The sequence below is a fragment of the Ambystoma mexicanum genome, chromosome 1p (assembly GCF_040938575.1).
Source record: "Ambystoma mexicanum isolate Mex_15411 chromosome 1p, UKY_AmexF1_1, whole genome shotgun sequence".
Taxonomy (NCBI): Eukaryota; Metazoa; Chordata; class Amphibia; order Caudata; family Ambystomatidae; genus Ambystoma; species Ambystoma mexicanum.
Genome location: NC_090921.1, coordinates 1,094,252,256 through 1,094,268,664, shown reverse-complemented (window position 1 = coordinate 1,094,268,664; position 16,409 = coordinate 1,094,252,256). Strand labels below are relative to the sequence as shown.

General features: G+C 45.8%; 1 protein-coding gene across 1 annotated transcript in view; it reads left to right on the top strand.

Annotated features, from left to right (window-relative positions):
- Positions 1-16,409, top strand: part of CFAP45 (cilia and flagella associated protein 45) — a 368,333-nt gene that overhangs the window by 224,362 nt on the left and 127,562 nt on the right. The window contains exon 8 of the mRNA XM_069604692.1: positions 6,169-6,315. Within this exon, the coding sequence (XP_069460793.1) occupies positions 6,169-6,315 (147 nt within the window). The remainder of the gene's footprint in view (positions 1-6,168; positions 6,316-16,409) is intronic.

Here is a 16,409-nt window from a genome sequence, read left to right as displayed (position 1 = left end):
TGTTTTGGTAATTTCTCTTTGTCACCTCATCTCTTACCCCATCTTGATCTTTTTTTAACCCAATAAATCTATTGTATTTTTTTACTTTCCAGTTGGTGGAAAGACTGCCAGTGGCATGCTAAAGGAAATTTGGCATCCTGATTTCCAATAGTTGCAATGTGTTCCCATATTCTATTCCTCAATTCTCATATCATGCTTCCACTGTGCATCTGATCCAGGGAAGTCATTTCCTCAAAATGCCTGGGGTTGCGGAAGTGACGTCACATGACCCTTGACCCCTGACATCACAGGACGTGATGTCATCCGATACTACCCCAAAGTGACATCACAGGAAGCGATGGAGCACAACCTTTCACCGCTTGACAAAACGGGAAGTGGCATCACATAGCATTGTTTCTAAGTACACTATGAAAAATATGGTTAAGGTATCACTGTAATACAAGAATAGATCACCATATGTATTGTTAATATCAGTGTGATTAGGCCCATATTATCAAATTACTGTGAATGCAAGCAGACGTCCAAGGCCAAACGATAATGATGCGTTATTAAATAGCATGCATGCTTAACCGCTTCTTATAGAACACATATACATACAATATCACCCATGTGTTGGTACTCATTTATACTCATTTATCAAACAATATTCCATAGGCGCCCCTCTGCGAGAACGAACACGGCTAAATTACCTGTTCTTTGGGAAGGTACCCACTCAAGATTCCGCAGCCACACTTTAGCTCACTGTACCTTTCACAGAAGGGAACATGTCCATTCGCATATCAGTCTTTGTCCCGCCCACATGGGCAGTCCAGCACCGCAATGCTATGGCAATTCTCTTCTGAACAAGAGTACCAACAGCAACTCCAAACATGTGTTTCAGCCTTGTTGGGCCTCATCAGTGAGGTGGAGCTGTGCCTCTCTGAGCACAATGAGCAAGGGGTCCACGTCTGGATGACCCTAGGAAACTTAGGGTGACTAAACCTAAGCCCCTTAAACAATCAAACAGCAGTCCATAGGCGCCCCTCTGCGAGAACGAACATGGTTGAATTACCTATTCTTTGGGAAGGTACCCACTCGAAAGTCCGCAGCCCATATCCAAGCCCACATCTCTGGGGGAACTTTTCAAAATCTGTAAGGAACTTGCCAATCCTACTTCAGCCTCCACTTCTCCTCTTTCTGCCCAGGCCTGCTGCATGGCTTTGGCCTCCCACTGCACAACCAAAACTCAGGACATCTTGTCCTCACTCTCATCTACCCCCCCTCTCTCCTCCACCTATTTGCAGACTTCCCATGGCCTCACTCGCCTACTTCTCACCCATAGCACTGGATGAGGTCACCAAGACAGTCTGCTCAATGAAAGTCTCCTCCAAACTGGTGCTTCCATGCTCCTCTAGAACTTTCAAGGACACCATTGCCTCTCTTGCTCCCTCCTTGGCTGACCACTCCTTTGCCACTAGCTCCTTCCCACTACCCCTCAATCACTCCCTTGTGCACCCCCTCCTAAAAACGTCATCTCCACTACCCCCTTGTTGGGCAAAATCTTTGATAAGTTGGTCATCTCCCAACTAATCCATCACACTGAATCTGTTGGCTGTCTCTATGACCACCAGTCTGGCTTCAGAGCAGCCAGAGGCACGGAAACTGCTCTCCTGAACACACGTGAAGACTTGATCTCAAACCTAGGAATCCAACTCTCCCTCTGTTCTCATCCTCCTCGATCTGTCCTCTGCTTTCAACACTGTCAATCTTGCCACCCTCATAAATCGGATCTGTGATACCCTGGGCATCACAAACTGGGCACTGGATTGGTTGACCTCTTTCCTTTCTGATGGGCCCTCCCATGTTCAACTCAGCCCCTTTCTCTCCTCCACCTCACTCTCTAATAGTGGCATCCCTCAGGGTTCTATCCTCTCGCTGTGGTTTAACATCTACCGTGCCCCTCTTGCCCACTTGATCTCCACCTTCTCTCCTCAATTCCAGTGTTATGCTGATGACACACAGCTCTTCTTTAAGCTTCCCTCCTCTACCTCCTCTCCTTCCTCTCTTATTCTCGATTGACTGACTGCTATTCAGGCATGGTGTGCCTGAATAGCAGTAAGACTTAATGCCAGTAAGACCGAGATCCTCCTCATTGGGACTCCTGGCATCTAGTTCCCTCCTACTCTCTGGCCGCCCTCCTTGGGCCCCTCCCCTCACCCTTGTTAAGGTAATAAAACCTTGGTGTCATCTTGGACTCCTCTCTCTCTCTCTCCTTCTCACCCCATATCGCTGACCTTGCCAAGAAGTCCCACTTTCAACTTCACCTCCTCAGAGGCATTCTCCCTTTCCTCTCCTTCCCCCAGAAACATAATGTCTCCAGAGCTCTGGTCCTCTCCAGGCTGGACTACTCCAACAGCCTCTTCCTCAAGCTGCCTCTTTCCTCCCTGCGCCCTCTTCAACTAATCCAGAATAGGACTGCAAGACTTATCCTTGGCCTCAAGCCCAGGGGCCGCATCTCTCCAGCCCTAGAATCTCAACACTAGCTGCAGGTGGCTGCAAGGATCAAATTCAAGACCATCCACAAGGTTTCCTGGGGCCTGAAACCTCGCTACATCCAACTTTCTCTCCCTAAATACCTCCCTGCTAGAAGCCTCTGGTCCTCTAGCTCCAACTCTCTGCAGATCAGATATTTCTCCAACCAGAGAGTGGGGGGTTGATCTTTCTTCGGCAGGAGCCTCAATCTGGAACGTCCTCCTCGATCAGTCTACCCCAGCACCCCTATAACCAGTACTTGCCCTCGGGCGCCCTTCCCTGACTAGCCACTGCTTGGTCCACCCAGTCCTCTTACTGGTGGATCCTTACCACTGGTTGCACTACAACCTCCCGGGCTCCTCTTAGCACTTGCCAAGCCCCTTGCATCCCCTCCCTCCTGCACACCCCCCTCCACCCCCTTCCCTTATCCCATCATTTCCGCCCTGACCTGACCCCTCCCTCTGCACTTCTTGTTCACTGCACTTGCACGATCTGAATGTCATAGGCCTAGTAAGACCATTATTGTTGTTTTCTCCTCTGTCCCTCCTCACCCCCCGCGCCCATCCTTCGTCTTATGGCACCCGGAAACACTTTGCGCTGTATAGGCGCCATACAGATGTTCAATAAATAAATACAAAATAAATGTACTCAATAATCTAGTAATTGGGGCCGTTTTCAGAACATTTTAAGAGGTTTTTCTCCAGCAATGCTACCAGCACCAAATTGGAACCTTACTATGATCTTAGCTAAATGTATAAGTCCACCATGTGAGCCTATGTTAATGTTTCCTATCAGGGAGTCTTTTTGGAAAGTAGCTTTCATGATTGGTATTGCTTTGTTAGGAAGGGTTAGTGAGCTTCAGGTTTGATCAATTGAGCAACCATTTATACAGATATTCAAGTGCAAGGTTTTCTGAACAAGACAACTAAGATTAAGAACAATAGCTTTGTACTTGAGCTGTAAGAAGCAATTTAATGTACTAGATAGACAAAACAGAAGCGTTTAGAAACACAGCTTTTGGACAAAGAGTTACTTAACATATATCATTGCACACAAATATTAATCAGAAAAACATAGTTTGAAAATGATGTGGATGCATGGGGCACTGTAGTCCTAGGGTTAATATAGGAAGTGATTTAAGAGACGCCCATAGTTGTCACTCAAAATGTTCACTGTGCACACTAGAAGGTGTAAATCTATAACAAACAGCTGTAACACTATTGTTGCAATTCAGTGAATCTAAATGTCTCTACTCTCTCGGGCATAAACCAGAATTTCTATTGATGGGGCTGCAAAAGCAACATCACAGGTCCTTTTTATGCCTCCTGCCACTGATATCCCAGTTAGTAACATCACACTAGTATGAAGTGTATGCCAGTAAGAAAGCTCATTGAGTTAAGCACCCGTTGCTCAAATCTATGTACAAACTACAAGTCGGTTTAAATCCCAGTGCTGCTGGCTCCGACCCTATTCAGCAAACTCAGTCTATAAGAACTCTGAAATACAGAGGCGCTTTATTACCGATGCATACCCCCAAGCCCTCTAAGCCGTATTCTTCTTCAGCATTTATAAATCCAGGCAAAATGCAATTGATTCTATAAAGGGGTCTTCATGAATGTGTTATTGTTGTAATCTCGTGTGCGTGGCATTCGAGAGCTGAACGCCATGCAAAGGAACGGTTACGGAGTGGACAAGGAGGAAGTCAGGAGCATAGCTCCTTCATATAGTCTGTAGTTAATAAATAATATATGTTGTTACCTCCCGTGCCTCTGCTCGTTACTTCAGTTATCCATATAGTTAGTCTGGATCTTGCGTAACATACCACGCTACTATTGTTAATAAAACAATTGAGGATTTCCCATTTCTGTATATATTATCTCATGTTTCAGAGACAATGTGGACATGTGTTAGGTCCTTTTGCTTGTTTTACTCTTCGTTAAGATATGAGCCAAGGACATTGGGGTGAGCTTAGATCTTATTTATTTTAAGTAACACAGTATTAGACCCCCAGCACAGCATCTCCCTTGGCCACTTCCACCAACTGCTGTGCCTGGAACCTTAATTCTGTACAATAACATTCTATGTGGACTAACTAACGTACATCATATCACATCTCCCTTCTTTATCCAACACACCCTCTGTTCACCACCACAATCCTATTCATATTCCACACCCGACGCCCACTTACTCGCACCGCACCCTTGAGTATGGCCACCACTCGGATAGGGTCTGAATACAACAAATCTCTCTTCCTTTTGACCACACCTTTATTTATCCTCACCCAGTCACCACACTCCACTCTCAATAGTTTCTTTCCTCGTCTCACCTTCTCTCTCATCATCCACCTCTTTCTTTTCCTTTAAACTTTTCCTCAATTCATCCACAACACAATCCAACTCTCTCGCTCTTCCCAACCAAGGCGGACTCACTTTGGTATTTTCCATGCGACCCCTCAGCAGTTTAAGAGGGCTCACACTCATTGTAGAATGGGGCGACATACGCAAAGCATACAATCTCTCTTGGATGGCCACTTTCTTGTCCATACCACACGCTCCAGCCAAACGGATGGCGTCCATAACCCACCTATTCATTCTTTCCACCATACGCTTCCCTTCAGGGTGGTATAAAGCTGGCTTCTTATTTTTCACACAACACTTCTTCATGTATTCCACAAATCAACCACCCGTAAACTGTGTACTATTATCTGGCAAAATGCTCCCTGGGAGGCCTTCGCTCGCAAATATTTCTTAAACAAATTTGACAATGCCCTCACTCGAAATCTCACGTACAATCTTAAACTCTGACCATCGCGAGAACAAATCTATCATTAAAAGAACATACTTTCCTCACCCAAAGTCAATCTCTACTGTACCTAAGATATCCATGGCAATCTAATCCCACACCTTACAAGGAATGCCAACCTCCACAATGGGTTGTCCTCTGGCTTCTACTCCTTTGCCCACTTTGATACACTGGAGGCAATCAGCCAGTCTTCTTTCAATGTCCCTATCAAATCCTGGCCACCAGTATTCACTCCTTAGAATGGCTTTAGTCTTTGTCACACCAGCATGCCCGCTATGTGCCAAATCAACAATCTTGTCCCTAATAGCCTCGGGAACAACAGCCCGTTTCCACCAAAATTAAATGTCATCAACCACACTCAATTCTTAATGCAGCTCCCAAAACGCCTTTCCACCTTGTTGTAGCTCCACTTTTTTGGGCCACACCGATTCCATGTATGCCTTGACACTCATGAGAACCCTATCCTTATTCATGGCTTCTATCCACTCCTCCTTACACACAATTCCAGGGAATCTTGCTGTGTGGTGCTGGGGGGTCTAGCTCCTTAGAATCCTCTTCGCCAGTGTTAAGATATGAGCCAAGGATACCGGGGTGAGCTTATATCTTATTTATTTTAAGTAACACAGCTTTAGGCCCCCAGCACAGCATCTCCCTTGGCCACTTCCACCAACTGCTGTGCCTGGAACCTTGATTCTGTACAAAAACACTTACATAGATTGTTGCAATGAGTAACACTCCTTGACTAACTAAAGCACATCATAACACTCCTTTATTAACACCCCGTCACTGCAGACTCTTTTCCTTCAAAATCCATTTTCATGACAGCATTTGATTCCTTTCCTCTTGTGTTCTCAGGATATGGAGCGGAAGCGCCTGGAACAGTTGGAAATCCAGGAAGAAGTTAAGCGCATAAATGCTGAAAACATCAAGAAGAAAGAAGGAAGGCTTGAGCAGGAGAAGCTGGCTGACCTCCGGGTGGTGGAGTACAACAAACAAAAGATGGTATGTTAAGTCTAACAGGGGAAATGTTCATGAAACTCAAGCACATGCTACTTTATGGTGATGGAAGGTAGGAGAGAGTGTTTGCAAAACAAAATATGTTACATGCAAGATGTGAGAGAATGGAGACGGTGGCAGTCTTTCACACTTTCACATGTATGTCCATGTCTGGAATATTATTTGGTCCATTTGGGGTAGAACGAGAGCAGGGACAGGGTTGCGCCAAAACATAGCAAACATACTGCAGATATAATGAGATACTAACACAGTGTCACTATCCTACCCATCTGCGACCCAACACTGCCACATGTGCACATTCAGAGACTCTGTTCATGGCATAATTGCAACGTTGGAACCTTGAAACTGCCCCTGCATTCATTGTCTTGTTTTATCACTGCAGTTTTGGACCAATCTAATTTCATGCTCCATTCCGGGTTTTGGGTTAAGCCAGCAGATGCATTCTGGTATATGTATGCTGTCTAAGAGGCAGCCGGCTGGAGGAGGCATACAAAGGCCCTGATTGCATTCACCTGTTCCAAGCTAGTGCAGGCTAGGCTGCTGAGAGCATAAGAGACTTTAATTACAATCCATTTCTGCATGCTACTGAAACCGGGGCTGGGCTTGATTGAACACAGCTGCCTGAGACTGCAATCAGCTCTACCCTGTTGGGCTGTTGGCTGGGAGGGCCTTTTTAAGCTCACTTTTAACAGAAGCAGTTTTTCAGTCAACTGCTTCAGTTGGGAGTTTGTTCCGTGCCCCTGTTAGCAGTTATTGAACCTTTCCTGAATACTCTGATGTTGGCTTTTGAATCCTGGTTGTTGTTGCTTTCCAGTCTGATTTTGTAGTCTTGCTGTTTTTGAACCATTCCTTGATTTTCCAGCTTTTGACTTCTAAAACTCTGCCTGCTTTTGCTGCTCTGTGACAGCACCTGTCCAGTTTTGCTATGAAGGCCATCCAGTTCCGTTCTGATATCTCTGCTGCCTTCTAACATTCTGCAAACACCCTGTTTTCTGCTTCACAGACTTGTCCTGTTTCTGCCCAGCTTTTCTCTCTGCAATCTTAGTCTCTTTAAGTGTTCCTGTTTGTTCCTTGCCTGCGATATTACCAGACTACAGTCCATTGTTCTAGTGCCAGTTCTTAAGTTCTCTGAGTTTCCCGAAACCCTCGTATTCACTGTGTTGGCAGCAACCTATTTTGTCTGAGTCCTTTACCTTGTGTGTCCTGGTATTCCAGTCTCTGCTTTGTACTTTGTTTCTCTACCTGTCCTTTACCTTAGCTATTTCTTTCTACGCTGCTTTCCGCCTGTATTACATCTTTGTCCACTGCTGTGCCTCCGCTCTATATCCATTTACAGTGTGACCCCTGGGTTGGTCTCCATTTAGATTAGATAAGGGAAAGACTTATGTTGCCTTAATCTAGTCCGTTGGAGTCTTACCTGGTCTCCAGTTTCACCCTTTCACTGAGTACAACAGTCTCTTCGGTATGCCTAACTCATGACACTGCTGTATGACAGTTGTTAATAGTAATCAGCTGGGACCGATCCCAAGGGCTTTCCCTAATCCCTGGAGACCCCTTATATTCCAGTACACCCTTTATTCCGATCAATCTGTGTTGCCTAGTATATTTGGCTTGCCTTTGCTTTCTCTGTGTATCTTTGATTACAACCAGCTCCTGCCCCTGTAGTTCCTGTGAATACCGGTTACAACTCAGATCAGCTTGGTCTGTACCCTGTTTGTTTTATGCTAGCATTACCTAGTGCATCTCTCCTATTCTACAGTGCTTACTCTGAGGTATAGCCTTTGCCCTGTGTACGTCAGACAGACTCCTGACACACAGCGGTGTCCAGCTACACAGATACAGGTCTGGAACAGAGCGTGCACCAAACATGTCATGGTAGTTCAGAGGGTTTGGAGGCAATATCTGTCAGCTATATTGCAACAAACCACATGCCCAACAGGGCCCAAGGATCTTCTGTATCATCTTTAGTATCAACTGCAAAGCTACAATTTTAAAGTGTCTCTCTCTGATTGGAGGGTTGTGCTTTTTATTATTTACTTTTCTACTTTTATGCTGGGAGAGGTTGTGTTACTAGTGTTTAATGTTGCATTTTTCTTCCATCTATCTGGTTCTCTACAACTGCAAGTCCATAGTTCCTTTTTAATAGCTGCCTGCATGTCCAGATTGGAGATGTTCCTATTTGCTGGCTTTTTCCTGGTCCCAATGATGTGTGGCTTCCCTACCATCAGGTGGTAGGATGGCAACTACCTCTCAAACCTGATGAAACAAAATCGTAGGCATCTGTAACTTGGGATTTTTCTTTAAGTATTTCTTCCTTTCAATTTTAATATTTGATAAAACACTTCAAATATAAAGAAAGTCTTTGTTGTAATATGCTTCTTTCCCTGTGTTGTGCTATGAGCATGCGAGCTGCTTGAATGGCTGTGGAATGTTGAGTCGTGGAATGTTGATTTGTGATTCCCACCGAGTTTTCTGAGTGTATGTCAGTTGAAAGGAGAGCTGCCTGAGGTAGAAGGTGCCTGTGGATGTCTGTGTCTCCTTAACCTAATGTTCTTACCTGTAACTTGGAACATGTGATCAGTACTTAAGTAAAGAAGTTACTTACCCTTTCTGTGACTTCTGTGAAGAACCCATCTATTTTAACATTGACGACAAACTGGACCCAAAAAGAAAGAACCCAGTAACGGCTGTCCAAGGGGGACCGCAGAGGAAGAGGCACCTGATGAAGCAAAGAGACACCTGTTACCCGTGAAGAGACATCCACTGACCCCCACCAGCCCCCTAGCCCCTAATGAGAGGACTCTCTCTCCCCGGCAAGTGAAGGCTGAACAGAGAGAGAGCTTGCAGCTGTGGTCGTATTGAGAGTTAGTCTGAGACAGTAGAGCCAGTGCAGACAGCATTATAGCCTATGTAGCAATCGTTCCTGTAAAAGGCAGCAGAACAGTTTCTGCAAGGGGCTGAAGCACAGCATAGAAACACGGTTTTAAGGAGCAGTATTTTATTGGTCAGGAGCTAGTGAGGTTTGCGTGGGCAAATGGATGATTGCTCTGTGTGGTGCAGATGAATGGAGAGATTTTTGCTGTTGCGGGCGGTTTAGCACCTTAAGTGATTGCTGCATGGTTGGCATTGGCGGCCTAGGACTGATGGCTGGGTCTGTCTTGTGCAGACAAGCGGAGGAGAAGAGCAAGCCTGCTTGAAGCTAGGCAGGCGGAGAAAGCAAAGGAGGTCTACTTGTGCAGGTGGCGAGTGGGCTGGCAACGAGTGAGTTAATGGCGAGCAAAGGGCGCCTCACCTGGCTGTCCTAGGGGCCCTGCATTGGAGGTGTCACAGGGAGCAGCTGTTGTAGGCCTGTTGGAGAAGTCTGTTGATATTGGAGTTTTGGGGACTTAGGCTCCCGCCACAGTTGTGTCGACGTCATGGAACATTACTGGTTAGGATGCACTGATTAAACGAGCGCATCTAGAACACTGCATTGACATGCTGTGTGATCCTGTTTTTGTTGCCCTGAGCTCGGAAGGAGAGCTGGCTGGCGCATTAAGAAGAGCGAGTGTATACTTATTGGCAGGGCACAGAGTCGCGCAGGGGACAGTGTTGCTTGCGCAGGAGGTGAATGGCTTGTTGCAGAGGGGCCTCAAGCTCTGCAGGATGCATTCCTGGGAGGTACTGTCCGGGGGCACAGTTACTTTTTTCATTGGTAGTAAGATACTGTGGTAGCCAGGCCGTGGACTTTAGGAATGAAGAATTGTACAACTATGTTGAGGAGAAGCTGGTGGGGTGACCGTTGCCGTGCATCTTGGGCATTTGTTTGCCGTTCCTTTGGAATTTGTATTGTTCAAATCAGTTTTGGGTTAACAGGAAGTCAGTTGTGATGTGAGGCCTGTTTTACTTGCACATTGGGGCTTTGGTGTTGATGTAGGTTTAGATTGGATTGGTGAGCTGTATGCCTGGAGTACAGTGATGTATGCACTTTGTGTGGTAATGACGTGCTCTCTGTATTAGTAATGAGGAATGTGGAAATGTATGTGTTATGTAAAAGTTTGCCTCAACAGACACCAACAGCATTTGGGGACTTAAAGTCAGGGCACAGACTTGTTAAGGACATTGCTCTTCATTTACTGTGTTTCCTTCTAAGGTTTTATTTGCTGCATGCTATGGGGGTGAGGCTGTGTGCTGTCTTGTTATGTAAACTTTGCTGGTGGCCTACTGAACAGCCAGTTAAGTTTGGAGCAGCCAGTGTTCTGTTTTTGGTGGTAGAGTAGTGCCAGTCATGGGAGGGGGGGCTCTGGCCTACCTATGTGCTGCCTCAGGGGTGTAGGACACCCGGCACGTGGTGGGGGTTCAGTGGAACCGTGCTATTTTAGTAAGTTGGCGTATTGGACATTCTCCAGGGAGGTAGGTGTGGATGCCTAGTTTAGGAGGGTGTGGGCATGCCCAGTAGATTTGGAGTTGTAGGTATTAGTCATTTCAGGTTGGAGATAGAGTGGTGTTGGACATCCCAAGTTTCGTAGTCATGGCATTGTTGAGGTGTGGGTCACACATCATTTGGGTTACATAGTGGTTATGTTGGGGATGTTGGATTTTCGGGTTAAGTTGTTTTTAGTGCCTGTGTTATGGTTAGTTGGGGGTGATGGTCGGCCGGCACCGTTTTGGTGTTGTGCCATTTGTGTTAGTGTCTGGGCACCTGGCCTTTCTAGGGGGTAGTACACGTGCACTATGTTCTATGTGGAGTGAAGGGAGTTCCTATCAGTTGTTTTTGGAGAGTTAGGTTTGTTGGTCACCAAGTGCGCTACCTAGTGCACAGTCGTGTTGGCTGTTTTGTGGTTGGATAGAGATGGTTGTGTTGTGTGTTTTGTGAGTTGGAAGCTATGAGTTGCTTGGAGATTTTGGTGCTGGTGCCTGCGTGCGAGTTGTTCCGCTGTCTGGCCAGCATGCGTGGACTCTGGTGTGGTTTAGGTGTGGTGTGGTGTGGTGTGGTTTGATCCTGTGGTTTTCAACTTCATCTTGTTTTTGGTTGGGATTGGAGTTTTGGATATGAAGTCCATCTCTGTTTGTGTGTTTTGTAAACGAGGGAGCTATGGAGTAATGTGCTTCTTTCCCTATGTTGTGCTGTGAGCATGTGAGCTGCTTGAATGCCCGTGGAATGTTGAGTTGTGGAATGATGTGTGATTCCCAGTGAGTGTTCTGCGTATGTCAGTTGAGAAGAAAGTTGCCTGAGTGAGAGGGTGCCAGTGGATGTCTGTATCTCCTTAACCTAATGTTCTTTCCTGCCTGTAACTTGAAGACTTGTGATCAGGACTCAAGTAACTAAGTTACTTATCCATCTGTGACTCCAGTGCCTTCCGTGAAGAACCCACCGATTTTAACAGCCTTGTTGAGGGGTTCGCTGAATAAAATGATACCCTGCCTATTTAAACCCCAAGATACTGTGCTTCATCGAAGATCATGAAAGCAGTGAATATGCTAATTTAATTTCTCTGTTTAAATATTCATGGCCGCCGAGAAATGGACTTACCTGCGACTAAGGTATGGCACAATAGTCTATCCAGATGGATGAGAGAAATACACTTTGCATAATCTCTGAAATGAATATCATGAGCAAGGCAATACATTGGTTTACCTATCCAGTTTAGCACATTATATTTTAAACTGACCAATGTGACAGCGTCACTAATAGGAAGACCAAAGAGGAAGACCCAAGAATGCTGAAAACCGCCCACTAACTAATGCAGCAAATGTAGGTGGAATATGGGGTATCCCCTAGAGCTCGCCCAGTCTCCCCTCACCTGACTCACAGTGGATCCTGAAGTCACCACATCAGGGGAGTCCTCCTAGTATACCCCACTCTGATATATATTACATGGGAGGTAGGAGAGGGTCCCCCGATCATCTGAAGAGGAGCAGTAGTAGCAATGAACACCTGACGCTTCAGAATAAGGAAAGGATTGTGAAGGATACAATGAATACTGTGAGCTTGCCGCTTTCATTCTCTGTCAGTGAGCATGATCTTGCTGTGCACACCAGTGGCAGAGAAGTCTAGAGTAGAGCATGGACTGGTGCCCTAGGAAAAACAGTCACTCTCAAGCACAGGAGAATGAAAAGTGCATTCACTCACAGTGCAGAAGCAATCGTAGTGAGAGAGTATGGCACAGGCGACCAGAATGCAGGACTGCTTGGCTGTTATGAGGCTCTTGCTTGACTCCAGGGTGGAATCCACTTTATGTAATTACTCGGCCTAAGGAGACATAATGACCAGCAAACAAAGACAATTGAGGAGCATACAACACATAATTCCACTAAATAACACATGGGGAGGAGGCGGAACCACAAAGTCCAGACCAATCCAAAGTCCCGGAGCTAATGGGTAAACTGATATAACCATCTGAGAGCTTACTGGAAAAATGCCAAGGCCAGAAAGGAAGTGTGCTGAGGATTTAAATACCTTGGGACTGTGATTAAAATGAGGAATGCTTTCAGAGTTCGACAGCCCTGAGATCTTGTTAGTTTCCCTCTCAGGAACGTCCCAGATTTACTAAATAGTTGACCCTATAACTCTGTAAGGTTCTGACCATTTGTCTTGTAAGGCTGAAGGCCTTATAGCGTCTGTTAAGGCAGCTTTTGTACCACCCTCTGTTGAGAATGCTACAAAGCCCTAACCATATGGGGAAAGGCTAAAACACTCGACAAGAAAAGGAAGACAAGCCTCTCTTAAACGTGGGTAGCGTGGTCAGAGTGTCAAGGCTTAAATCTCAGGAATGGGTAGTAGGTCGACACAGAGGTATAATTAATCCTCACACATACATCTAAAAATACACTCCACTGAAATACTGAATAATATATACGTTAATAAAGTCATACTCAGTAGTAAAAAGATATTAGGTATATGTAAAAACAGTAATGCCTATACAAGACCTCTCCTACCCCGAATGTCTAGATATGTGGGTCCTAAGCCAAGGGAAAACACCCAACATAAAATAACAGTGGGGTTGGGAGAACCAAGGTACCATACAGCCTAACAAGCAATTATCTAGTCGGCTGCACAACTATGTGCAGTGTCCTTTAAGAAATATACAAACCCTAATACATGTGGAAGGCCCTAGACATGTTGGCCAGCACTTAGCACATATGGCATGGTGTGGAATTAAGAAGGGAAACACAATTATATAGTAAGGAAACATAGATTTACAATCCTCAAGGTCTAAAACACAATGCCCCATAGAGGTACATCTCCTGGGGCCTTATAACAGTTTTAATGTCCACTTGCCCAGTGTCCCCATCACAAATACATATAAGCCACACAGAAGATGGAACCCTAGTTATTATACCAAAAGCTTCCAAGAATCAATAACCATTTCAGTAACAGTTGCCTTCCTGATACATTACATGGACAAATATACAGTTACCATACAGAAAGGAAAGGGAAGACTTAAGAAATTGACAGAAAAAAATGGACAGAAAATCACAGGTAAGTACAGAAATAGTGAATCTTAGTTTAAAGCTCACTGAACTCCTAGGGGGAATCCGAAAAATGTTTCAGGGGCAGGTAAGTACTCCAGTGTCACTTTAAGGATAGTTCCAATGTCAGTTCACAGATACATAGGACATTATGGAAAGAGTAAAAGGCGTATCCACACTATTGTAGGTAAGTCTCATCTACTCCACAGGTGCAGATGCTGTGAAGATCAACCCCAGGGAAGGCCACAGGAGGATCCGAAGGAAGATGTCCACGGGTCAGAAGATGGCATCAAGAAGAAATCGTTACAGGAGTATGGATGGGGAGTTGTGGTTACAACTTGCCTCCCAGGAATCTCTACCAAAAACCAGAGGGAAACCGAGCTGTGAGCATCTCAAATTATCGCCCTCACCCCCAACCCCATCAGAGTCCACAGGTAGGTATTCAATGCAACAACCCACAGCCAAGCAGAAAATCCTGCTGGGAAACGGCGGGGTGTAGCGAAAAGTGGTCCAGAAACAGTGCCAAATTAGAGGGCTCAACCCATCAGATGTTGGGAATCACGTGTCTTCAAGACATCTGAACTGGACTTCTAGCAGCAAAAGAAAAAAAATGTCCAAACCACTGTACGAAGCCAGTATCGCCAGGTAAGGGTTAAAACTGCAAAATTGGTGCAAATTGTGGCAAAAGTCTCCTTCAGTAGGTCGACATCCAAGTTGCATGAACAAGCAAACAAGAGCAAGAATCACAGGCAGTGAGTAGCCTAAATACCCCCATGAAAGGGGAATGGGTGCAGGTCAGCTAGCCAATCACAAAAAGGGACTGGGAACAGAGGTTCAGATGACCAACCACACTGGTTGGTCACTGGGGCTGCCACTCAGCTAAAGCCATCCCCACAGGAAGTGAGAGTGCTAGTCCAGGAACCTATACTTGCCTAAACCAGTTTGGAACAATATTGAGGCTGCCATGATGGGCTCGCAAAGAGCCCACATGGTCAGAACAGCCTTTTTGAGCCTACCTCGTGGTCACCTAGTCAAAGGGAAGCCCTTGAAAACAAATTGGCCAGGAGCAGGATTTAAAAAAACCTCATTGGTACCTCAATGGCTACCATACATTGGGTTACCATTGAGGTACAATGGCTTGCACCCTTGGTGAAGCCACAATTAAAGCACAGCTACCACCAACCTATTCCCTAAAACAAATCCATAGTAAAGCAATCACACTAGGGCACAAATGGGGTGCCTCAGAGGCACTCCTTGAGTCTGGGCACCTTAGGGACCACCCAACATCATATACCTTATATAAGTTAGAAAGAGGCATAATTGCAGGGGGCTTCAGGAGAAGACCCTCTGGCCACCAAAAAGATATCAAGGAACCAACAAAAACATGGGGAAAGAGCAAATGTTGAGGGCCCCCAAACTGTGGCCTTAGTATCCCCACAATAGGAATTCTGGCTTAACACTGATGCAGATGTCACTTTCAGCATCTGGATTTAGGTCTGGCTAGCCAGCTGTTCGAAGCTCTAATGAACTTGGAGGACCCAAAGGACATGATGCAGACTGGAGACAGTGATGACCACCGCTATCAAACAGCGTAAGGCAACCCTCATGGTGGAAACAAGGAAGCTGGATCTGCAAGGCCTCACTGCTATAGAGTTGCGATTGCAAAGGGAGTCCTACAAGCTGGGGGTCTGCTAAGTCCCAGGTCCGACTTTGGGATGCCAACTGATGCAGCGAGGTAGCCCAGGCGGTAGCTGGTCAGGCCATAGGATGGTCCCTGGACACTTCCAAAAGGCTTCTAATGGCAGGATCCTTGAGCAGGGGTTGAGACTGGTTATTCCCACTAGTCAAAAGGTTGAAGCACCATTGAAGGCCTTCTGGAGATTTGAAAAGGAGAACAGCTTTGTCAGGTGGTTGAATAAGACCATGCTGGATGGCTGCAATAACAAGTTCCCAGTCTTCAGCAGAATGCTACCTTTAGAAGGGGTATTGGCTCCAACAAAAATATGAGGAACAGCTGCTTTTATCCTAAATTCGAGCTGGAGTCGCCCGAGCCCACCAATAGTAAAGCGCTGCACCATTCATACTGGCAGGGGCTGTCCAGTCATAGACAGCCTCCGGCCATTACAAATGCAGCTGACACACTTTGGCCAGGATTTAGACTGTGGCCAGACACTCCCAGGCCACAAACACATCAAGCTACTTTTCCTGGGAAAGCTAAGGCCCAGAAAGGGCTTATCATATAAGGCAAATCAGCCCTGAGAGGGCAGGAAGGAGGTAAAAATACAAGACAGCCAAAGGGCAAGGATGACATCTCATGGCACTGCCATTATCGAGTATATGGAACTCTAAAAGACATATGCAATAAAATACAAAAGTGAATGCGAGAATTTTGAAAACCACAATAAAATAATTTCGAATGGATTGTGTCCTCCCACGTATTCCTCATCTTAGATATATTCGCCAGCGTGCTGCTTCTTTTGGAAAAATATTTTGCCAAAAGGCGCTGTGCTCAAGGCCGCGTAGCTTGGTCCCTCGAAGGCTGCCGTCGAGTGTCAACGTCATCCGTCAAATAAAGGGCTCTAGCCGCACCCGTTGGGTTCAGTTCCGTTTTTACGAGCTTCTGCTTC